The sequence below is a fragment of the Podarcis filfolensis genome (genome assembly GCF_964270895.1).
Source record: "Podarcis filfolensis genome assembly, chromosome: 6".
Lineage (NCBI taxonomy): Eukaryota > Metazoa > Chordata > Lepidosauria > Squamata > Lacertidae > Podarcis > Podarcis filfolensis.
In genome coordinates, this window is record NC_139609.1 from 74,647,004 (window position 1) to 74,671,858 (window position 24,855).

At 41.9% G+C, this 24,855-nt stretch overlaps 1 protein-coding gene across 8 annotated transcripts in view; it reads left to right on the forward strand.

Annotated features, from left to right (window-relative positions):
* The window catches only part of PPP1R16B (protein phosphatase 1 regulatory subunit 16B), a 111,057-nt gene that overhangs the window by 78,519 nt on the left and 7,683 nt on the right, over positions 1-24,855 (forward strand). For 2 of the 8 annotated variants that reach the window (XM_083618718.1, XM_083618719.1), the window contains exons 3-7: positions 13,762-13,832; positions 15,789-15,845; positions 18,257-18,402; positions 21,273-21,376; positions 22,639-22,763. In XM_083618718.1, the coding sequence (XP_083474844.1) occupies positions 13,762-13,832; positions 15,789-15,845; positions 18,257-18,402; positions 21,273-21,376; positions 22,639-22,763 (503 nt within the window). Of the gene's footprint in view, positions 1-2,305; positions 2,420-2,745; positions 2,802-6,100; positions 6,335-13,761; positions 13,833-15,788; positions 15,846-18,256; positions 18,403-21,272; positions 21,377-22,638; positions 22,764-24,855 lie in introns of those variants that run through there. The other 6 variants (XM_083618723.1, XM_083618725.1, XM_083618724.1 and 3 more) reach the window with 6 other exon arrangements.

The following is a 24,855-nucleotide window of genomic DNA, read 5'->3' on the forward strand; positions in this document are numbered from 1 at the left end:
TTAAAACTATAAAATCAGATTTCGGTTAAAATGTAGGTGCCAGACGTTCAGTAAGGAGGGGGCCTGTTTGACCTCAATCAGTGATCAGGCAGGGAATATAAGGGCTTCCATCTTGGTAGCAGCACAGTTTAAGGTGGACTTTTGTAGTACTTGCATTGATACACATTTGCATGCCTTCTAACCATTGCAGCTTAACAGTTCAAAGCACTTTCCCTGAGCTTAGCTAAGAGTTGTCCTCTTTGGTTATCATTGATACTCACCTTTCATCTCATAACCTCAGTCTGCAGGACCAGACATATTTGCATCTCTGAAATCCCCGCTCCCAGCGCCCTTCCTGGTATAGATGGCACACACAGTGCGCTGCTTGAGAGCTACATGTATTGGAGGAATATTCCCCAGGGAGCATGACTTATTTTGAAATCCGGCTTCATTGACTTTGCAAAGTTCACTGGTTCTGTTCTGTTGTTACACAGAAGGACTACAGATCCCTCAAAGTAAGCACCATGATTTTGTCAAGGAAATATGCTGAGGCTCCTGCCAGAAATCCGCTGGTAGCATCTTGAAATATGTTGGCACGCCAACCTTTTTGCCTTTGCCAGCAAAGAACGAGGTCACATTTTACCCACATGACAACCACATGCAGTCTGGACAGTGAACTTCTGGGGTCCACAGTGTACAGTGTCAAATAAATACAGCATTACATGCATGCCTGCTCCCTTGCACGAACCTGGCTCACTGTGACTTGCCCTCTCTGCCAGATAAACATAATACTTGGGAGGAGGCGGCAAGTGGGCCTTTATGGGTCAGTATGGAGATGGCAGAAGGGATCACTGTAGACTCCTTGAATCATAAAACTTTTAACCCTGTTGACATATTAACATGCACCATTTGAGGTTTGGGTGCGACCCTCACCTTCCAGCACCCTCATGCCATTCATGCTTGCCTGAGTAACATCATGGGAAGAATGTTTCCAGCTACCCCCCTCCCCTGCCTCGGGAAGCCTTATAAGAAGCTGCTGAAGGAAAGGGACTGTGAGTAACATCACAGGGTGAGCTGCTGCCTGAAGGTGATGCCCAAAGGAGCCGTGTTCCTTTGGGGAAACTGAGGCCTAGACATCTGATCTGCTGAGCTTGATTCTAGGTTAATTTGCAGCAAACATACCAGCAGTGGCCAGAACATCGAGGACCCAGGTAAAACTGTTCGGACACCCTTGGTTTTTGCTACTGCCCGGAGGTTTAATACTACTGTGTATGACATTGATTTTTTTTTTATTTGCTGTTAAATTTGCTGGATGTTGCTGCTTTATTGCTGCTGCTATGAAATTATTCTTGAAATGGCTGATATTTTTTGGTGTATTGTTCTAAGCTGCTTTGAGCATAATTTTTTTGTGGCAAGGCGGCAGGCGAATAAAATGGTTGTGATGATGATTGTAGAAGCAGAAAACCTTTAAGACAGAAGTACACATTTTTCAGTCTCTTGCTCTTCCGGGGGGGGGGGGAGCATTGCTTATTAGGGATCCGTATGACGTATGGGCAGTTTACTATTTGCAATATCATTTGGAGCAACCCAAATATCATATTTTGGAGGCTGGGGGCGATGCAATCACTGCAAAAGATTTACCCTGGAATGGAAAATTTAAGTGAGAATGTCCAGTGAGCAGGAACGCTTCACGGATCTTTCTTGCCTATATTTCTTTTCTGGCATGATGTTTTCCAGGTGTGTTTCTCCATAGGAGTAATTCTAAAAGCACTTCTTGGAGAAAAGCCAAGTTTTTGTATGAAGTTATTGTCTTGTTTAATGACTTGCATCTTAGAGTTGATGAAGTGCTCAGTGAAGACGAAAGCTAGGCCAAAAGTTCAAATGAGCTTGGAAGAATGGAACAGGGGCAAAATGCCCTTTTGCCTGCTGCTGCTACCTCTTCTTGCCTTCTTGCAGCAACAAAAGCAGGGCTCCTCCTAGCTGTTTTCTGCTCCTCCAGGCAGCTGCTAGTCGCCATTTTGTTCCTTGCGTAATGCCATTGTGACCAGTGAAGGAGCAAGCCAATCAGGCGCCTGGGGCGGCACACGTGTCCTGCGCCCAGGGACGGGGCCAGCTGGGGCAGGACGCTCTGAGGGGCCTCTGATGAGTCTGCCTGCCTACTCCCACTCAGCCGTCCTACAGTTTGGGGGGGGGGGAGGCAGCAGGTGGACCATTTGGGGCAGCGCAGTAACCTGCGGGTGCCCAAGCCACCGCGTCACTCCCAGGAGAGACGTGTGGCTCAGGTGCACTGCAAGGACCGTGGTAAGTGCTGCCTGGCATTTTATCACCCCCTCAGTGGTGACACCTGGGGTGGACCACCCCTACCGCACCCCCTTCCTCCGCCACTGATTGTGACCAGTGTTCTCTTCTCATGTAGCATGGTTCAGTGGAGCATCCTGAGGTAGGGTGGAAATGGCTGCCATGTAGAAGGAACATAGGCTGGATAACCTAGGCATGTTCTGAACTGCCCATGTCCCCCCACCCAAAAATAGTTGAAATGCCCCTTCATCATTTTGCTGCCCATGAATGTGCGTTTTGTCTCTGCCATAGTCAAATTTTCCTTTGGCAGCAACTAAGGCCATATTCATGTATTATGGATGTGTGGCAAGGCACAGTGAATTTGCATGGATTACCTCTGCCACTGACATCCACAGCTACATTTGAAAATGGGAACAGAGTCTCCGCATGTACAGGTGTATGCATATAAAGCTTTCTCCTTGTGATCAGGAACCCTGAAAAATCAAAGTCTCCAATCATGTACCGAGAGTCCTACTTACCTACAGGTATATGGGGGTGGGGCGGTCTGTTTTGACCTTTAAATGAATGTGTGGAGGTCAAGGGTGGTAGTCATAGAATCATAGACTTGTAGAGTTGGAAGGGACCCCCAGAGTCATCTAGTCCAGCCCCTTTGCAATCACAACTTGCTGTTGCATACTTGAAGCTTGTGCTTCCATTTCCATCCTCCGTGTATTCATTAACCATGGAATTGTTGTGGTTTTGTGTTTGGCTGTACCTATCAGCTCAACATTATAAACCATGACATCACATCCAGTGAAGCATATGTGTAGGATCTGGGTGCAAGGTAGATTATTGGCCCACCCTATAAGTTTTGTTTTCAACTTATGTTACCGGATATGGTCAGCCAGTCACCACAAATCACCATGCCATAAAATGTTGAGTGAATGGATATAAAATTAAACTTAGGAATAGCTTTCCTTAGCAAACTCTTCTGCAAATGTGCAGATGGTATCTAAGTTTCAAATATGAATACATTATCAACTTAATAATGATTTTAAAAAATTCCATTAACTTTCCCAGTTTTGGTAGGTTCAATTTTTGGTGTATTTGTCTTTCAGTTTTCTGAGATTCGCTCACCAGGCTGTTGTTGCCTCAGAGTTAATTTAAATGTTTACATTCTCTTCCCAAATAGGTTTCTTAGAAGAAGCATTTGTTTAAATGGGCTTGACTGTACTGCTGAGATAAAGAGCTTTCCAGGCTCATCAGAATATATGTTTTCACGCAGTTTTGCATCTCAAGTCTCCAGAATAAAACAACTGCTGGGAATCATATTGGAAATAATTCTTCACTTTGCAATTCCACAAATACACAGTTTATTATAGTTTCAAAGAGAACTTGCCCTCAAGCAGAGACATTGTTTTGGGTGCCAGAGCAAAGATTAAAGCTAAGGGTGTTTTTCTTATATATGTAAAAAGATATATCTATGAAAGGAAACTGAATAGAAACAGCTTCAGCTATATTAATTCTGATCCATTAAAACATATTCTTTCAGCATGGTATGCCCTAGATACTTTGCACTACATTTCCCATCATTCCTGGCCATTGGCCAGGCTGTCTGATTTTGATGTGGGTTATAGTCCAAAACACATGGAGGCTACCAGACCGGGGGAGATTGTGATATAATGATTCTTGTCTTTGTATCTGCTAAGACAAGTAAGACCAGGGGCAGCCCGTGCATGTGGCGAGGTGAAGCCATTTGTCTCAGGAAGCCAAACCAATCCCCTCCCATTGCCCTCACTGCTGCAACTGTGCCCATGCTGCTGCATTGTGGTGGCAGCATGGGTGCAGCCTTAGGTTGAGGAGACAGTTGTGGTGACAGGGCTGGCAGCAGTAGGGGCACCACAGTGGAGGCAGGGAGGGGGCAAGGTGGGACCCCAGATCTGTAGGGGGCATGGGCATCAGAGCAGGAGCAGCATCTTGGCCAGCCCTGAGTAAGGCCAAGATTCTGGCTACACATTAGGCTGGCAGATCTGGGATTGATCTCTTATATCTAACATTATTTTTACTAAATATAACTATGGGATATTGCTGGTCTGAATGGGGAAGTGGCTTGGATACTTTCCCCCTGATCTAAACCTCCCTTACGGAAGATATTTGTTCTGTGGGGTGAGGGGTGGGAACATACAGGCACTGTATCATGCCTTAATTTCCCCCTCCAAAATAAATAGCACCTGGGGGAGGATTAATTTGTGAAAACAGCATATAAAAAAGGGTTTTAAAAAGTCGCAATGTCACTTCCTCAATGAAATTGCAACCCTTGTGTTTGCATCTATCACCAATCTCCCTGGATAAAGTGAAGCTTGGTGATCGGTTTGATGAATTTTTTTCCTGGCACAGGCACCAGGTAGCGTATTTTATCGTATATTCTGATATGGAACTTGATAACCTTGGTGTCTGTGACAGGTGGAAGGAATATGATAACCAAACTTATGGCACCTGCAGCAACTTCCGTTCCTCAAAATTCAGTACTAAGTTTTTTTTGTTTTTGTTTTTTTGTTTGCTTTCAAACTTTATTTCTTTATTTATTAAACTTTTTTTATTCAAAATTAAAACAACACATTATCCAAAAACATATCATCCTTATTCCCCCCCCCCCCATTTTTCCTCCCCCCACAACCCCCCCCCGGCTTCCCTCAGTTCCAGTCCAGTCTTTGATTTCTCTAAGAATGCTGTTTTCTGCATGTTACACAGTTATATAGATCCTCAAACTATTTAGCTGATTATCATCAATTAAAAAGTTTGTGAATGTTTATTCAAAGCCAGCCAAGGAGTCCAGTTCACTTTGTTGCGTCTTCAAATACTTTAAACAAAAAAAAATTTTTTCCTTCCAGTAGCACCTTAAAGACCAACTAAGTTAGTTCTTGGTATGAGCTTTCGTGTGCATGCACACTTCTTCAGATACACTGAAACAGAAGTTGCCAGATCCTTCTATATAGTGAGAAGGTGGGGAGGGGTATTACTCAGAAGGGTGGTGGGAATGGGTGATTGGCAGGTAGCTGTGATGAGCCTGTTGACGACTCTTAACGACTGCAATAGGTCTTACAGGAAAAAGCAAGGGGTGAGAAGGTGAAAAATGGCTTTGTCATGTATAATGAGATAAGAATCCAATGTCTTTGTTAAGACCAGGTCTCTCCATGGTTTTAAGTTTGGTAATGAGTTGCAATTCAGCAGCTTCTCTTTCCAGTCTATTTCTGAAATTCCTTTGTAGTAATACAGCTACTTTGCGATCTTGTATAGAATGTCCTGGGAGATTGAAGTGTTCTCCTACTGGTTTCTCTGTCTTGTGATTCTTGATGTCCGATTTATGTCCGTTTATTCTTTGGCGTAAGGTGCTACTGGAAGGGGGGGAAAAGGGAAAAAAAATTTTTTGTTTTGACTATGGCAGACCAACACGGCTACCTATCTGTAACTTCAAATACTTTGTAAAGGGTTCCCATTCATCTTTAAAGTCACAGTTATCCTTGTCCCATAGCTTACGGTATATGTCAGTTTTGCCAGTTCTGCATAGTCCATCGATTTTTCTTGCCATGATTCTTTATTTGGGGTTTCTTCAGTCTTCCATCCTTGTGCTATTAGAACTCTCGCGGCCATTGTCGCATACATGAAGATGTTTTTCAGCTTTTTTGGCAGATCTAAAATTCAGTACTAAGTTAACACAGATTCGACACCAGGAAAAGTTGGATTCTGCGACTTGTACACATTCTGCAGATTGAGCACACTTTCACCCACGGTTCTCTATTTTGCATAATGTATTCTACTTCTGATAGTTACACAAGAAGAACCCTGTTGGATCAGAGCGCAGGCTCATCGAATCCAGCATCCTGTTCCCCACAGTGCCAATAAGATACTCATTGAAAGCCCTGCAAGCAAGACATGGAGGCAATAGCCCTCCCTTGCTGTTGTCCCCTAGTGACTGGTATGGGACTCCAGCTCCCATTAGCCAAAGCCATAATGACAGATGGTGAGAAAGGAGGACACTGTAGTCCAACAACATCCAGAGGGCCACAGATACTTGAAAGTGAGTGTGGCCTCCTCAAACCTAAGGACTGTATGAGCTGCTCAGGGAAGTGGAGTGGGCTATTGCTGTTACTAATCTGCCTTCAGCCCTAGGGAATATATAGCATAGGTGATGTTTGAACTGGAGGGCTTCCTGGTCCAAAGATTATTCAATTAGCCCCCAGACTACATTGTCTCTAAATGTGACAGTCTCTGACATGTACTTGCCAAATGTATGTGTAACTACAAGTGACTTTTGGTTCATTGTGTTCACAAATTAATTGGTGCCATGTGCAGTGTGGAGTTATGCAGTGCAAGGTGTGAAGAAGTCCAGAGCCTGTTTCTTTTGTAGACTTGATATTACTTGTTTTGCAATCAGTCTCATTGTTCCTTCTGCACTGAACCAGTGAGTCAGTTTCCGTTGTTTGTGTGATTTGATTTTTTTTTTTTGAACAGTTATACAAGAGGCCTTCTTATAACAGACAGAAAACACAAAGCTTACTGCAGGAGGTGTGGGCATATATTTTACTTAATAACAGTGGAGTCGGTTGCAATTTGACTGTGACTTTGAGCATGGGAGGTGGGAAAGAGATGGTCTAGAAAATAGTTTCTTGCGTGGGCAGCCTTAACAACAGGGTACCAAAGATCTTTCAAAGGAGACCGAGGACAGAAAGAATGCTGTAAAGCAAAAAGGTTGTTGAAAGTTCAGCAAGGCAAATTAGCTGCTGGCTCCCAAAACATTAGGTTATTATCAGACCTTATAGGTGCAGTAAAAAACAAGGTGTGTGCGCACGCTTGCCTCTTTTACAAGTTACACTGCCTATGACTATTTTGAAATGGAGTTGCCATCCAATTAAATATATCTTTAAGTTGATTAATCGTAAGACTAGGGCCATTGCTAGGCACCTAAAGGACTTGGGGTGGATGCTGATGACACATATTTGCATAATATTTCCATATGCTAATATAGATGCTTCTGGCCAGTTTAAGATGGCAGTGTATTTTACAGTGTGTCCTGCCAATGGGTATGCAAAGTTTCTGAAAGAGGGAAATGGGTAGGAAAACCAGGGCTGGCTCAAAAGACCCCAGGCTACTCCCTATTAACTCACCAGCTGAAGATCAATGATCTATGTACTTGATGATGCACCAAGTTTAATGTGTTTTTGTACATTTTTACAGCCAAGTACTATACTGCAAAATTTGGAAAAGTGCAAAATCTGAAGGATAGCTTGAATACAGTGGTACCTTGGTTCTCAAACTTAATCCATTCTGGAAGTCCATTCCAAAACCAAAGTGTTCCAAAACCAAGGCACGCTTTCCCATAGAAAGTTATGCAAAATGGAGTTACCTGTTCCAGACGTTAAAAAACAACCCATAAAACAGCAATTTCACATGAATTTTACTATCTAACGAGACTATTGATCCATAAAATGAAAGCAATAATCAATATACTGTACTATAAAATAAATAAGACAGTATCATAGTTGATAAAAGTTATCATCTATACCGTCACAAAAACAGATTAACCGAAAAAGCCTCAAAAACAAAAAAGCAAAATAAATAGCAAAAACAAAAGCGCCAAACTTAATCCATTCCAGAAGTCCATTTTACTTCTGAAATGTTCGAAAACCAAGGCACAGCTTCTGGTTGGTGCAGGCACCCCGAAAATAATAGCCAACAGCCGCATCAGACGGTCGGCTTCCAAAAAACGTTCACAAACTGGAACACTTACTTCCGGGTTTTTGGAGCTTGGGAACCAAGGGGCTTGAGAACCAAGGTACCACTGTAATCCGAAGGATATTTCTGTTCCAATCTGCACATCAGTTCAGGCGGCATGGATCAGGCCAGTTTGCACTCCTCCACCCCCTACACTTTTTTTGTGGCTGTTGAACACCAGCGTCTAAGCAGTCTGACGCAGTGGCAAAGTGGAAGCTTGCACACAGATGGAGGTCTGAAATGTAACTGAAAGGTCAACAGAGTGTTTTCTAGGAGTGATAACTCCTCAGGACTAAGCAGTAATCTGAAAGCAAAGAGGCTTTGTCAAGAGATATTCATGAAAAAGAAATGGGGGGGCAGGAGAGAGAGAGAGATTCTGGAATGAGGCAACAGTCTAGCAGTTTATCTTAGCTGTGTGAAATTTCCTCTTGCACACGGCCTCAGTAAGGAACAGATGGTACCTTGGAGGCCCAAATCCTTGCACAGCGATGCCATATTGTGTAGCTGGCACCATGAAGGCTGTGCATTATAGGCATGAGGTAGTCTCTTTGGGCTTTGAACTCTCTGAGCCTTGAGGAATCTTTTGGAAGTGTGTCTGGATTCCTGGCTCAGCAGGTAAGACTGGCCGTATATCATAGATTGTGATAAAGAAGCTGTGTTCAGAAGCAGAGCCAGCCCTGAAGAATGATTGGATGCTCTCAGATAAGAGGAATAGGCCTGATGTACTAGAACAAGCTGCAGCTATATATCACGGTGCATGACCCTTTGAGCAGCTAAAAGTGCAAAACTAAACAGTCAAATTTAACACTAAAAGAATGTGGCTAGAGAAGCAGAAGTTGCTGCATGCTATTTGCTAAAGTTGAGTGGGTCTGCAACTTATGCTCACTCCCAGCACTTGTGATCGCAACCTTACATGGGTGGGTGAGAGAATAAATAAATGGAAGTGGAATCTACACACATATAAAAACCATTCTGATATTTTTTTTAAAGTGTTTTAAAAAATGAATTTTCCATAAGGCTCACCATCGCTATCTAGTATCACCTTGTATTAAAACGTTTTATTTGCAGCTGTATAGCTGAGTCTGGAGAGTTGGGAAAACACACCATTCCCTGCTTTCCATTTATTTATGTCAGTAATGAGGCTGGCAGGTGAAGTTCCGCCTGCCTCTCCAGTGTGCGAATGGAGAACTAAGCTTCAATGCTCTGACTTTTCAAATATCCTGAAAATGGTAACGGCAAGGATTTTCTGTGACCTCACAGAACTCCTGCTCCCAGGGTATCCTAGGGGAAGAGTGTAACAATAGAAGCAGTATAAGATTGGAGTACATTTTGCAGTTCTTTGCATTCTTGAAGTTCCTTTGCTGTAGTCACTGAGGATCTGTTGCCAGAAGACTGTTGCAGAATCTTGGGGGATTGTAATGAGGTGTGGCAGAAAAACCAACCTGCTGCCACTGCCAAGTCTGCAGGAATACAATCCCACCTACGCCTGGCCCATTCATGGCATCTTCTCCATCAGCTGGAAACTGGCCATTAGCCTGAAAACACTCTGAAATTTGCAGGGCCTCCTGAGCACCACTGTATTTGTAACTGAGAGTTAATGTTCTGAACGATGATAAAATATCAGATGGCTCACACAGAGCCATATGGTTAACAACCTGTGTTTCAGAAATATATAAGTCAGCTTCTTACTTGGTTTGTAGAGGGATGGTCATGCATGTATTTATCTACAGTGTGAATAGAGCAAATTATTTTCCCTTTTTTGGGGGGGAGGGGTAATAGGAACAAACTCCCCATTAAACCTTAATCTTTACTTACAGCTGACTAAGCTATTCCAGAAAGCCACCATAGCATCGGTGGGTTGGTGAAATAAGGGAAACTGTCATGTGATCATTCACTGCATCTAATCCTCACAAACAACGTCCTACCAGTGTTGGGAGCCTATCCCATCTGCGCTACAAAACAGTTGATGTGAGCAACTGCATCCCAGGGGTGATCAGAATGATTTGTATCCACGGTGAGCTGGCTCTTGAAAATAGCAACATGCCCATGCTAAAATTATGTGTAACTCATAACTTCTCCCCAAACTTGCCAGGACATTATGGAAAATAGAATGGAGAAAGAGACTAATGTCTCCTCCTCCTCACTCTCTTACAGTTACAAACATTTGGACCTTGCCATCCGGTGGAATTGATGATTGAGAATAGGCAAAAGGAAGAATTCTTTCACCCAGTACATGCCCGTAGGATGTGGGGCTCGCCACTAGTTTAGATGACGTTTGTGGAGAATAGACCTAACAGTGAATCATGGAATTGTAGTGTTGGAAGGGACCTCAACCCCCTGCAATGCAGGAATCTCAGCTAAAACATCCATGACAGACAGCCATCCAACCAACCTCTGCTTAAAAACCTCCAATAAAGGAGAGTTCATAACTGTCCTACTGTCGAACAGCTCTTACTGTCAGAAAGTTCTTCCTGATATTCTTGATGTACAAGAAGATCCTTTCTTGTAATTTGAGGCCATTGGTTTGGCACCTTCCCGTTAGCCTGGGGAACCCAGTTCCTCCCAGCAGAACAAGGAGGGCACAGGGTGGAAGCTATGGAATGGAGGATGAGTGCCCACCTGTAGACCAAAGGGTTGGTCTTTTAAGACTAGTTATCCACAAAGGGGTGGAGCCTGGGAGAAGTAGTCTGGATGCAGATGCTTTTAAGGGCTCAGGGCAGACCCATACCTGCATTTCAAGCAGGTTCAATGCACATTTAAAGTGTGCATTCTTTGGGGGAAGTCATGTGCAGGGTCTCGAGCTACCCTCAGCTTGCCCTCAACCCTCAAGGAGTACTCAGAGCTGTCAGTGGTCCTGCAGCCACTGACCTGCCTTGCTCCCTTCCCTGTGGGATCCTGCATTGGACAGGAAACCTCAGAAAACATATGTTGGACATAAAACTGGAGAGGTCTGCTGACTTCATTCATAGGTTTTACAGATAAAACAGGAATGCCATTGTTAGCAATGGAAAATATATAGTTCCATGGGCTCTTTTTATGACTTACACGTACATGGTACTTCTCCTAATATATCATCGTCAACGGAGAAAAGAATAGAACTGGCAAGTTTTGTTTATTTTGACATTTGTTCTCAAATGTAAGTGGGGAGGGGAGAACTGACAAGATTAATCTCCGCACAGTAACAGGATCATATCACTGAAAGCAGGGTCAACATGATTATACAGATCCCCGTGTCATTAGTACACAATGGCTTTTAAATGAGCCAGATTGAATTAAGCGTCCTAATGGAAATCACATCCAAAGTAAACAAGAGCAAACCAGAGCCTCTGTTGAGTGACACATCTATCCGTCAGTTGGTATTAGAAGGGCAGGGCGGTGTTGTTAGCCAGCCAGCAACAGAAGCATAAACATAAATTTGGATTTGCTAGATGAGTTGCACAAGTTATCTAAACTGGATATACTGTGTGGTGCAGTTCGACTGCATATGCCATACATGCTGGTTAAGCTCATTTTGATTTTCAATTTTTTTTTGGGAGGAGAAGGATGGGAAAGGGGTAGAGGGAAAAACCCGTAAAAGTATAAGGCTATCTTGTTATATATTTAGTATTTCTCTGTATTCAAGGGGGGACAACTTCTGAGTACACTGCCTTTTTAAGGGATACACCTAAGATGTTTTGAGTAGAGCTGCACCAATTTTTTGTGTATTGTTCTTTTTTAAAAAAAGTTTTGAAATGTGCACAGAGAGAGAGAGAGAGAGAGAGAGAGAGCGCAGCTAAGCAAGTTACCGGAACTTGGAAGGCATTTTTCCTCCATCTATGTCCTGAATCCTATTCATAATTACAAATTTGTAAACACACATTCATAGTTATGTTATATTAGGGTCGTCTGAGGGAGAGCTAGGCTGCCTGTGTCTTCAAGAAGAGTGCTGTGTGAGCCAGCCCTGTGTTCTGCAAATTACACTAATGTGCTGATGTGGAAGTAGAGGAAGACCCAGTCTCCTGGGTCTGTTGCCCCTTGTCTGTTCTGTTCAGTGAGGTCCTGGATTCTTGATCATGCCATCCTCTCTGTGTAGCTGGGAGAATATTTAGAGGGCATTCCCATCTCACATTACTGCATTGTGTAGACTAGACCACCATTCTGAGGGTTCCTAAGATCCACAGCCATGATGATTAAGCCATGTTATGGATCAGCTCATTTGCCCATTTGAAAATGATAAAGGTAGATAATGCACTTTTGGTATCGCAAATGCCTAACACATTGTGGTAGTCGACCCATGTATTGACAGGGTTTTTCTTTTTACATAAAATAACAAAGTATGATCACCTTTGAGCATTCGCTGTTCCTAGCAATAACAAACATCAGTTATCTAATGGCTTTACATTGTCAACCACCACCCTCATCTAATTGTTTACATCAGTGGACCTTAGAGACAGAATGCATATATAGGGTGGCATCCAGTGCTATTCCTACTCAGAGTAGATCCACTGATGTTAATTGAGATGACTAAAATAGATTCATTAATTTCAATAGGTCTACTCTATGTAGAGCCAGCACTGGAGACAACCCATTGCCCATGACATCTGTGATTTCAATTTATTTAGACACATCTTTTAGGTCTTCACTTGTAATTTGAATAGCTGACAGAGATGTAGCTTTTTAACACTCACATTTCCTCCTGTAATGTACTTGATACAGCTTATGTTGTACACCATATAGGCTGTGTGCACAGCCTTTTAATGGAGTGCTCATTTAGTTCCTTTTAAAGCTCTTCATTTTGTAGCCTTCTTTCCCCTTAAGGTTTATATATCCTTGGTCAGCATAATACTGGTTCTTTAGTAGCACTGGCTCCCCCAAGCCATTGGAGGGGAGAGGAAATGAGAATGATTATCTTCTTGGCTTGTGTTTTCATTCGTTCAGGAACATTACAGAGGGGTGAGCAAAATGCTAGAAGCAGTGCTTTCATTGACAAAATGTTGTTGGTGATTCAAAAACCAGACCCATGGAGGACCAGTTCATGGCTCTTGCAGCCTAATCTTGTGCAAAAGTCCCAATATATTCAGTGAGATTCTTCTAAAAGTTGGATTAAAATACAATTTAAAAACAACAACCATGTAAGCATGTATAAGATTGCAGCCTTAGCCACATTGCTTTGGTATTCCATGGTAGTAGAGTTCTGGACCTGAAGACAAGAAGGGTTGTATTTTGGAATGCTCCTACTCAACACGTTTAGTGTATGTAGGAACTAGCTGATGGGGGATACATGTTTAATAGCTTCTTGCCATTGGATAATTTAACTCATGCATGGAGGTATTTGGGTCTTGGTGTGTATGTGTGTGTTTTTATGTATGGAGGTGTTCAGACATATAACCCTTTCACTGCAGTAAAAGTAATACTGTTCAGAATTCTATCTCCTCAGTTTAGAATGTAACGTTGCATACTAATAGTGGACTCATTCACCAGGTGTCAATCCTTATGTGGTCAAAATAACACCACCCACACAGGAAATTTCAACAGGCATGGGAGAATCCCATTCTGTAGAACAGCCTCATAATAATTGATATTTGTCAGCCTCAAGGCTGTTGTTGTTACCCTGCAAGAGTCGTTTATTGGCTTCGGCATTTTAGCTATTGAAATCCTCTCTTTATTCTTTGTTGCCAGTTGTTTGTTCCATCTGAAGGTGAAATTAGCGATAATATTTACTGAGGACAAACTTCTCTGTTTTGTCTCTTGCAGTCTGTTATTTATTGAACAACAACTTCAGCCCAGACCTGTGCAATGAAGATGGATTAACTGCACTGCATCAGGTAAGTGTTTAGGGAAGGTGAAGTGTGACATCAGGCAGGGTCAGATGAAAGAAAATGCTCACGTAGGCTGTTGCCATGCTGTCAGTGTAGCATGGGAGGAATGAACTAGAACTGCAGGAAGTCCCCAGTTACTTAGTAAGCCAAAGGAGATAAAAGGTTAATGTAGTTTGTGTTGATCTATAGAAAAGAATAAACAGGGAACACACCTAGGATTCTGGGACAGAGAAAAAAAATAGTTGCTCCTCATTTTTGAAAAGACAAAGCCTGGCTGCTTTGGGTTTGCCCCTGATGTAGGTCATACCTTGGAAGTCGAACAGAATCCGTTCCGGAAGTCCGTTCGACTTCCAAAATGTTCGGAAACCAAAGCGTGGCTTCTGATTGGGTGCTGGAAGCCCCGTCGGATGTTCGGCTTCCAAAAATAGTTTGCAAACCGGAACAGTCACTTCCGGGTTTGCAGCGTTTGGAAGCCAAAACGTTTGAGAACTAAGCTGTTTGAAAACCAAGGTACGACTGTCTTTTGTAACATTTTGTTGGGTCCTAATAAAGCTATTACCTGACTGGGATTTCAATAAACTAACTTACGTTTTACTTGTTACCATTTGGAGAGCTGGCTGTACACCATTGTTTGACCACCATTGGCACACACACACACACACACACACACACACACACACACACCTACAAATAATTTCACCTGTTATTTTATATAGATGATATCTAACACCGAGTAAATTGGCAAAAATGTATAAATCAAAATCGAATAAATGTTGGAAATACAAAGAGAAAGAAGATACTTTCTACCATATGTGGTGGTCTTGTAGTAAGGTTAAAGCTTACTGGGAAATGATATATAATTAATTGAAAAAGATGTTTAAAATAACATTTGCCAAAGGAACCAGAGTCTTTCATTCTTGGAATTATAGGGGTAGAACTACCTAAACAGTACTACAGAAATTTATTCATGTATGCGACTACAGCGGCAAGAATGTTATTTGCCCAAAAATGGAAAGAAGTCCTGACGAAAGAAGAATGGATACAAAAACTTATGGACTATGCAGAAATGGTGAAACTTACCAGAAAAACAAGAAATCAAGATAACAAACTTTATATATATATATATATATATATATATATATATATATATATATAGGAATGGAAATGGTTTATTGAATATTTACAAACAAATTGTAAACAGATAAGGGCATTGGCAGGGTTATTGTAATAACCTGCAGTTTCATCAGAGTATATAAGTAAAGTAGATGAATAAAAGAATAAGTTAAGTTTATTTAGAATATGCAGGAAATGATAAAAAAAATCAGTTTCAGGAACCGTAGAAAGAGGAGGAAGTCAAGTTTTGAAATGTTAAGATAAGACGACTGTAAAACTATTGAAATGTGGGGAGAGGGAGAGAGAGGGGGAGGGAGAGAGGAGAGAGAGAGAGAGAGAGAGAGAGAGAGAGAGAGAGAGAATGAATGAATTGTTCCTGTTGTTCACACACACTCCACTCCGGCTAATAATTTTATGTTGGGTAAAATAGCACAGGAGAATGTTTAAACCTCACTCCCCGAGATCCAGATCCACACATGCATCCTCACATCTGTTTTTAATAAACTAATACAAGGATGTGGATCACAGCTGGTTCAGAAAGTCCCTGCCAATATTGGACTTATGGGCTAACCTAGTAGAAGACAGCTTTATGTGTTTCGAACCAACTGTGTAAGTTAAAGGATGAAGAGTCCTCAAACTGGATGTGCTACATGCATGTTTCTGATCTTCAAAACAACCCAAAAGATGATGAGAAAAGGACCATGCAGGATAATTGGCAGATCGTTCTAGGGTAGATCATTATAAGGCAGATCATTCAGGTTGACAATGTGTTTGAATGGGCTTTTGCTGTGGGGGAAATGAGACCGGACTCACTGTCGTATCCTTATTTCCTCAACTTTCTGAAATCAGATGGCTGCTGGGTTTTCCGGAGACCATCTGGATGCCTATTTTCTAGGCACTAAGGAGGTGGGTAGTAACAACAGAGGGAGGGTTGTTAAGCTGATACTGGAGGCGGATAACTTCATCCAAATTTCGTTCTTTCTTAGTAGGCTTTGTAAATGCAGCTATTGATGCCCCATGGCTGAAGCCCAGATTCTTCTGCAAATGAGCATTATTTTTCTGGCACTGGGTAGTTGTTTACTTTGACATGCAAACTAGCTCCTGAAACAAGCTAAATATAAAGATATATATTTAAATATATATTTCAGCAAAGCTTCTAAAATCTTAATCGCAGTTGGTATCTGTTCTGGTTGGTTTGTTTAACTGATTTTATGTAAGTGTCGTTGTTGTTTTAAACTGTTGTTCTATTTCAAAAATTGTTTTTATATATGTAATTGTAAAATGTTTTTAATTTATGTAACTGTTTTAGATACATTGTTCTATTGTAAATCACGTTGAGGTGTCTCATAGGAAGTGATTCATAAGTTAAGTTAAGTTAAATAAATAAATATGATGATGTTTCCTTTTTGTTGTCCCTATGACAAAGGAAAACATTTTTGGTCTGTAAAAGTGACTTTCTAGTCAGGTGGGAAAGCTTCAGACAGGGATCTTTTGCAGAAAGCAAGCTCACTAAAATTATTGACTCCAGAATCGTATATTGACCAGGCTCATTGTTCAGTCATCACATGGCTTAAAAACTATTTGTTCCTCTAGTCATGAGCAGAAATGAGGACATACAAGGGTTAGTTTATACCATTTTTGGTGATAAATGCAAACATTAATAGATAATGTGAACATGTAACAATGTCATATCACTACTGCAGATGGAAGGCAAATTTCTAGACAACTGAACTCCAGATATCCTTTTCTTGCTGGTATTTGACATTTAGAATTTCCTAGGGTGGTGTTTGTTTCATAATGGCACCACACTAAAGGCCCGATTCCAACATTATGTGCAACGGACTTCCTGGTGGGATTGTATTTGCAGGTTGCGCCTCCTGTCAACATAGTGACCAGTTGGGTAGGGAATGAGGCAGTCTTTTAGATATCCTGGTCCTGGTTTGTGAAAATTCACCAGCATTTTAGTGCAAATTCCTCCTCACGTATGGATCTTTGTATGCTGTTTTGCCTAAACTACACATTTTTGCAAATTGATTTCCCCTAACATAATGCATTTTTAAATATTATTTTCACCAATATATGCATTTATATGCATATGCATTTTTGTGTACATCTCTTGACTGGAGAACTGCACCATTTTGAGAAGTGTGATGGATAGCTGCCCACATAGTGCAAATTAAGTTTGCCTTTAAATGTGAATTGAATCAAATTTCTCCCCCCACTCCCATCCCGAAGTATCAGGAACAAGCCAGGCCGAATTCAAGGTGTCACAGTTAAGATATAAAGCCCTCAATAGCTTGAAACCAGTTTATTTAAAGGATCATCTCACCCCCATATGTACCCAGTTAAGTGCATCAGTCTGCGGGAACTGGCACTTCTGCAAGCTCTCCATAACATCTGCAGCTCCAAGATCTGTTTGCAGAACAGGACATGGATGGCGCTGCTTTTTCCTTAAAACTGCACCATGGGGAAGCAAAATACTTATCAGAGCTAAATCTACCTTCATAGCCCTGAATTTTCATTTACAGCTATGAAGTCTAATTCTCTGGAAGGCAGATTCAAGAAAATACCCAGAGATGAGTGGTTTTGTGTATGTGGTGGCCCCTGGGTGGAAAACCCCAGCCTCTATATTCTGCACTGTAAGGTGTATGAAACACCTAGGCATAAGTATTTAGAGAAATATGTAGCCATAGTTGCTACCATCTGGCATATGGATGAGGCTAAATATCTGTTGTCCAGTTCAGACAGGTCTGTAATGTTTAGCACATCTCAACTTAGACAAAGCCATGTGGCCTTCCTTGAGTGCCAAGATTCTGTTTTTATGTATGTTTTATTTATTGTACAGGTCAAGTTTCTTTCTGTATGGTTCTTATGTATAATTTATGTCCATATGTTTCTGTTTGGCTGAAAGCTGTATTTGGTTGCCTTATTAATAATTTTGAATTTGAATTAGCCTACAATGTTTGTTCTGCATTTGCAAGAAATCATTCCTTCAGTGTGGCAGCCTCTGTTCTTAGCATTCCCTGCCAGTTAATATTAGACAGGTGCCTCATTGTACAGTTTTCAAGGCCTGCTAAAACCATTTTTGTTTAGGCAATCTTACCCAGACATGTAATTTTACTATGTCTATTTGGTTTTTATATTTTGATAATTTTACTAAGTTAGCTGTTTTAAAATCTGTGGGTGGTTCCCCCCATCTTTTTAATGTTTTTTTTAACCATTTAATGTAAACTTGTCTGAGATTATTATGTTGTTTAAGTGGGTTATTGATTTTGTTAAATGAAACAAAACCTCTGCTGTCTTTTAATTCTCAACAGTGCTGCATAGACAACTATGAAGAGGTCGTTAAGCTTCTTCTGAACCATGGTGCCAATGTCAACGCAAAGGACAATGAGCTGTGGACTCCTCTGCATGCAGCAGCAACATGTGGACACATCAACCTGGTGAAGATCCTGATTCAGCAGTAGGTGACCTGTGTTACTTTTCTGTCTTATGCTGGGCCGGACCCGTTTTGAATACCTTTGATACAAGTTGGGGTCCTTATTGCTTAGTCATGTGTTTACAATCCATCCCCTCTGCGATTGGTCTTAGCTGATCAGCAACACTTATTTGATTTCAAACAATGTGTCACCTGACATTCTGATGTCAGGTGATTGACAGGCAGGCGGACCTCAAACTGCCAAAGGTGGTCCATGGGGGTGAAGGACATCAGAATCAGACTCGTCTGATCCAGTTCACTAGCCTACTCTTGGCCAGCCAGAAACCACAGCAAGTAGCAGAAACAAGACATGATGGATGAATATTTTGGGCAGCCAGCCACACAGCATCCATTATTTTTGCATTCCAGAACAACAGTCCTGGTATTCCCCCATGGGTAAGCAGTCCTAGAGTTCTTCATGACTTATTCTGATTAGACTTGGCAGAAGTGAAGGTTTGGATTTATGTCACACTTCATTTCATGTTACCACTTGATATAAGCTAGAGTGGTATACTTTAAGAGTTGCCAGAATGTGGCTCACAGAAGAGTTTATTCAGTCAGGGTGCTACTGATGAGAAGGCCCTGTTCTGCATCTCAACCCTTTGTGCCTTATAGGACAGAGGGACACAGGACAAAGTCTCTCTCAGTGCCCCAGTACATGGGCAAGTTCATGTGAGAAGAGATGGTCCTGAAGACATCCTGATCTCAAAGAGTTCAGACTCTTTTTACCTTGAACTGGATCTGGAAACAAATTGGATTTGCACTTCTGCTTTGTAAATGTATAATGTGTTGATGCTCCATGGAAGTTCTAATTTTTTAAAAAAAAAAGGAAGAAGGAAAAGTAAACCACATGAGTCTGATGTCAGCCATCTTGCATGTTTAATGTGCTACTTCATAACTGCCAGTTTCTGAGCCTACCTTATATGGCTATTATGAATAAAAAATTGGGGGTACCCTGAGCTCCCTGGAGGAAGAAAGGGATACAAATATGGTAGGATAAATAAATTCCGCTTTTCCTGCGCCTCAGTAATAAGAATGCTGTTGTTTTTGCACCGTGCCAGCTGATTCTCTGTACTAGAAGAAGCAACGGACTGGGATTTTTTCTTCCAGAACACAACACAGCATGTGGTTGTTGCAATCAAAGTAGTATTCAGTAAGAAGTCTATCAGATCAAAGGGTCTGTTTAAATACAGAATCAAAAGGCTTTAGTGCCACAACATGGAACCCAGAGAGACCTGTAGAAGTAGCAGCCGTACAAAGGATGTCAGATCCTGTGCTTTGTTTGCTGATTTAGACGGACTCTATAAAAAGAACCTGCAAGTGTGTTTTACATTGTAATTTCCTCTGTTCTCATGGGGAGGAAAAATGAGCATGAATATCAATGGAAGCGACTGCCTGGTCTCCACTTCAAAGGGATATAAATGTCAAGGCAGATCAAGCTTAATCTGTATTAGGATATTATTTTCACGTTGAGGCCACATGTGGTTCAGAATATATTGGGACACCCCTAGGATTTTGTTACAGGCACAGGAATTGACTTGTTGAAGCAGAATGGTGGGCCCATCGGTTTTGGTGCCCTGTGCAAAACGGAATGCCTGATTGAGAGAAATGTGGGAACGGGACAGTGAAAATGCATGTGAGAGAGACAAGCTCTTACATCTTGGGGTGAGAGGGAGACAAGCTCTCACCGTTTGGGGTGAGGGTGGTGGGGGCTGGTTCTCTTGCAAGAAATCAAAGATCCACAAGGTTAGAGGCAGCTGATGTAGTAACTGCATTAAAGATTTAGGTACGGTGGTGATAAAATTCCAGAGAAAGCACAGTCTGTGTGACTCCTTAATGACATATGCTATTTGGACTGAGAAGCTAATCTGGAAGTAAGGGCCTTATACAGTCTGGTGTATCCCTACTGGCCTGGATTTATGCTGTGTGATCATCTGATTGTATTCAGGCTAAAACTATGGACTAGAGGGTGTTCTTGATCTACAGCAGCGGTGTGGAGTGGCCCTCACAATGGTGTTGTGACTCCCAACTCCCACCAGCCTCAGGTAACATGGCCAATGGTCAGGGTGTTGTAATCCAACAACAACTGGAAGCTCACAGGCTCCCCGCCCTTTAACTACAGAGTCTAATCCACTTGGTTTTCTGAGAGACAAGAGAATAGAGTACTGTGACCAAACAGTGACAGGTGGAGGCTCCGATTCAGCACCGTCTCTCAGGGTGTCTTGCTGTATTAAGTAGGAAGGAATTGTTGTTTTCTTTGGGAGTTTATAATTTAAGGTATTTTCATTCCACCTTAGAATCCAATGAATTCACTGAAAGTCTTTCTTAGGAGTTGCCTTTCCTTATCACCTAGGGGGCAATCCTGGTGGCAGATGGAAAAAGTAGTCATAGGGATACAGTTCCCCATGACAAAAGTAAGGTCTCAACTGACTCCCACCTGCTTTGCTTCATTTGGCTCTGGGGGAAAAACACCTCTGAAACCCACCACAGCCCTATATGTCTCCAGTAATGCAATGTTAAGTTTTGGGCACCATGTCTGAGTCGTTGTTGTCAATTTATTTATACCCCACCTTTTCCCCTGACAGGGAGTCAAGACATCTTACAAATAAAAAGAACAGCTAACATCTCAGAGAAAACCCAATAATTAAAAAACAATTAAAATTGATAGAGTTAAGCCTATAAAGCAAACAGATAATTGCAATAAAAACAGCACAGCACCATCCCTTTCATTAAAAGCAGTCAGTTCTCAAAAGCTTGATGGAACAAGATTTGCTGTCTCATGTGCTGTGCATTACCCTTGAGATCCTTGAATCCAAGTGTGCTGATATCTCTCATGCCTTGCTTTCTCCTTGCAGTGGAGCAGACCTGCTAGCGGTGAATGCAGATGGGAACATGCCATATGACCTGTGTGAAGACGAACCAACTCTAGACGTCATTGAGACCTGCATGGCATACCAGGGTAAGGCCCGGTTATGAGAAATTGGAGCTTCAGGTGTGGGCTTGTGTTGCTATTTGACGTCTTCCTGTGGAGGTTGAATGTCCAGTGCAGGTGACTCCAGCATCCCATCCCAGCATGGCTCATAGCAAGAATGATGAGAGCTGTAGTCCAGCTACATCTGCAGAGCCACAGGTTCCCTCATCCCTGTAAAGGAACAGCCGTGCTGCTATTAGAAAATGTATTGGGGGTACTTGAGCAGCAGAAGCATGCAGCCTTCTAAGGCCAATATAAAAGCCAAACCTTCACGGCATGGTGTGACATTGCGGGGGGTGGGGGAGGGGTATGTGTTATTTGTGAGCATCCAGGCCATGTTCTCATGAGTCAAACTATTGGATTCTCTCTTGCAAGAGGCAATGATGGCCACCAATTTAGAGGAATTTTAAAAAGGATTAGACAAAGGCTAGGAATGATGGAAGCTGTAGTCTACCTGTTACCCTATCCCTGATCTAGCACATTAAATTATGTTTTTGCATCCATGAAAATATTTAGATTTAAGGTAGCTCTGTTCAGCTGCACAACTGCTGCACCAAACTTTAATTTCTTCCGGCAGTTTTGTGCCCAGTCCTGGGCAAAAGAAAACCACTCCCTGGAAGCAAACAAGGGAGTAGTCTCTCCCCATGCAAAACTATGTGTGTGCCCTGATGTTCCCCACATGTACACCAGAGCTGCTGAAGTCAATGACTGCAGTCCAACAGATTTATTTACGTATATCCATCCCCATAACCATTTTGATTACTATTTGCTGATTTTTTTCTATGTGTGTAGTCTAAGGGGCTAGCTACATGTTATGTGCAAATAAAGGCATTCTTAATTCTGATGCTGCTGGGTTTTTTTTAATAAAAATAAAAGCTGCTCTGTTTGCTCTTGGTGAGGAATTTGAAACAGTAAAGCAGCAGGGAGGTATGCTTAAACCCAGCCAGATGGGCGGGGAATAAATAATAAATTATTATTATTAATTTATTATTATAAACCTTTTGTCATTCAGCTGTTTCTTTGCTCCAAATGCCTCCCTCTCTCATCTGGCTTTCCCCCTGAAATTAAAAATAAAAAAGGTGTTCATAAGTTGAAGCATGCCTCCTGGAACAGATTTATTTTAAAAACCACTCTCCTATACACGTTTGCCTGTAACATGTATGTTAGCCTTTAAGCTAACCAAACTATTTTTCCGTTAAGTCAAATAGAACCTCATGCTGTTCCTACTCCTCTCCTTTTGCTCACTGTAGGAATAACACAGGAGAAAATCAATGAGACGCGAGCTGCGCCAGAACAGGCAATGGTTGATGATATTACAGAGATGATAGCAACAGGGCAAGATCTGAACAGGACCGATGCACAAGGTGCTACGCTGGTGAGCCATATTCTCACTGAATTATTATAAGAAGCTGGCTGGCTGCCTGCCTTTGCATGTAATTGGACTTGTAAATCTTCGACATTTCCTTTATTGCTTTTTTGCTGTGGATCTTCTTGAAATGACGGATGTTCAGGGTAGAGACAATTACTTTTTAAGAGGGCTGAAAGGAATTTCGGTTCCAGTGGTATATTATTTTTATATTAGCCCAATCAAATCTTTATTATTACGGTTGATGGCCAGTATTAAGAAACCAGGATAAGAGGGTTATGTTGCTCTTATTTTAGTTATTTTTGTGTTTCGCCTTTTCACCAGGGAACTCAAGGTTTTCAATAGTTCTTCCCCCCTTTTTTTCTCACAACAACCATGTGAGGTGGGTAAGCCTGGGTGTGTGTTAAAATACAAGACATGAGAGCTCCATGTTCTGATGTCCCGAAGCTTCTATTTTTAGTTTTTAAAATTACTGCAAGGGTTTCCGTTTTGATTGGCCCTGCGGCAATAGAGGAAGGGTTGTATTTTCCACAGCGGGGCAAATAGCAGCTTTGCAGGAGGGGATTTAGATCAGGGGAATTTTGCAAGGAGGGAACGGTTAAAGCTCCCTCCCTCCCAAATCTGTAACTCTTCTTGGCTGTTTTTTTATTTTTTAAAAAACCTTCTGTACATTGGCCCTAGTATGAGCAGGCATTGACAACACACCCTTGCCCCCCACCAGAATACTTCCCACACTCTGGGCTGACCCACAGTCAGACATCTGGGCTCCTGCTTAACAATTTATTCCCCCCCCCACGTCACCTTTTTACAGCCTTCCTCTAAGCAGCTCAGCTTGGTGTGCAATGAGGAGTTTATCTCACGACAGCGTCACTAAACCTCTCTGAGGGTTCACCTGAGAAGTGGTGACTAAATATACAGCACTTGTATATGCATTCTGCCGTAGGAATTGCTCCAAGGACATCCTTCTGACTGTAAAAAGCATCATGTCATCACTGGCACAAAATGGGAGATTCTGATCGCTAACTACTTGGGTAACAAAACAGGTGGCTGCATAGTGTTCAGTGTGACTTAATTCTGCAAGTGAGCTTTAAATTGATTCTCACACTCATCAGTGCTTAGGAGAACAAAACCACGTTCATTTTTAATCTGGAATAAATACTGTGATGTTTAAGAGTAGGTTTGTATGTTAAGAGCTGCCACCACCGACTGCTGAAATGTGGCAGGTCAGGTGTCCTAAATGAAATTGGTGTTTGCAATTGCTGGTTCTCATCAAATGCACAGGTTGCTGCATTTTATTAATTTTAGCATTCCATGAGACAATTGCTAGTATTACTATCCCTCCTTCCCTACAGAAGTGTGCCTGGCACCTTCACTGCATATTTTCATCATATGCTGAAGATGCATCTCTTTACCTTGGCCTTTGACACTTGAGATGCATATTTTTGGACCCACCCTGATCATAATTTGTTTTAAACCATTTTTTATATTGTATTTAAAATTGCAGCAACCTTCACCAGGATCTTAAGAGTGAAGATCTGTTTGTTTGTTTGTTTGTTTGTTTGTTTGTTTGTTTGTTTGATAATATTAATATCCACTTCAGTGAGGCATTTTAATTCAGGAAAACAGTATGGCAACATAGCTTAGTTTGTAGAGTAGGAGACTCTTAATCTCAGGGCTGTGGGTTCGAGTCTCACGTTGGGCAGAAGATTCCTGCATTGCAGGGGGTTGGACTAGATGGCCCTTGTGGTGCATTCCAACTCTGCAGTTCTGCAACTCTACAATTTTAAATCTTCCTACCCAGTACTTGGCCCTGATCCAAATGGTGGTGGTTTGCGGGGGGGGGGGTTACTGCTACACAGCTGTTCCAAAAGAGGGGAAATGTGTTGGGAGATCCAGTTACATCTACTTTGGCCCTAAGATAAGTTGTTTCAGTAGCAAAATTGATAACGAAATTCTGTTTTGCACATCAAGCTCTGGCAAGGAATGCAAGGAGCTTCTCTAGCATAGCAATGCTCCGTTCACTTGGAGCCCCCTATTGGTTTTGTGGAGTTCTTTCTGTTTGGCTGTTAATGGTGGGCTATGGGTGAAATGGAAAGGTCGT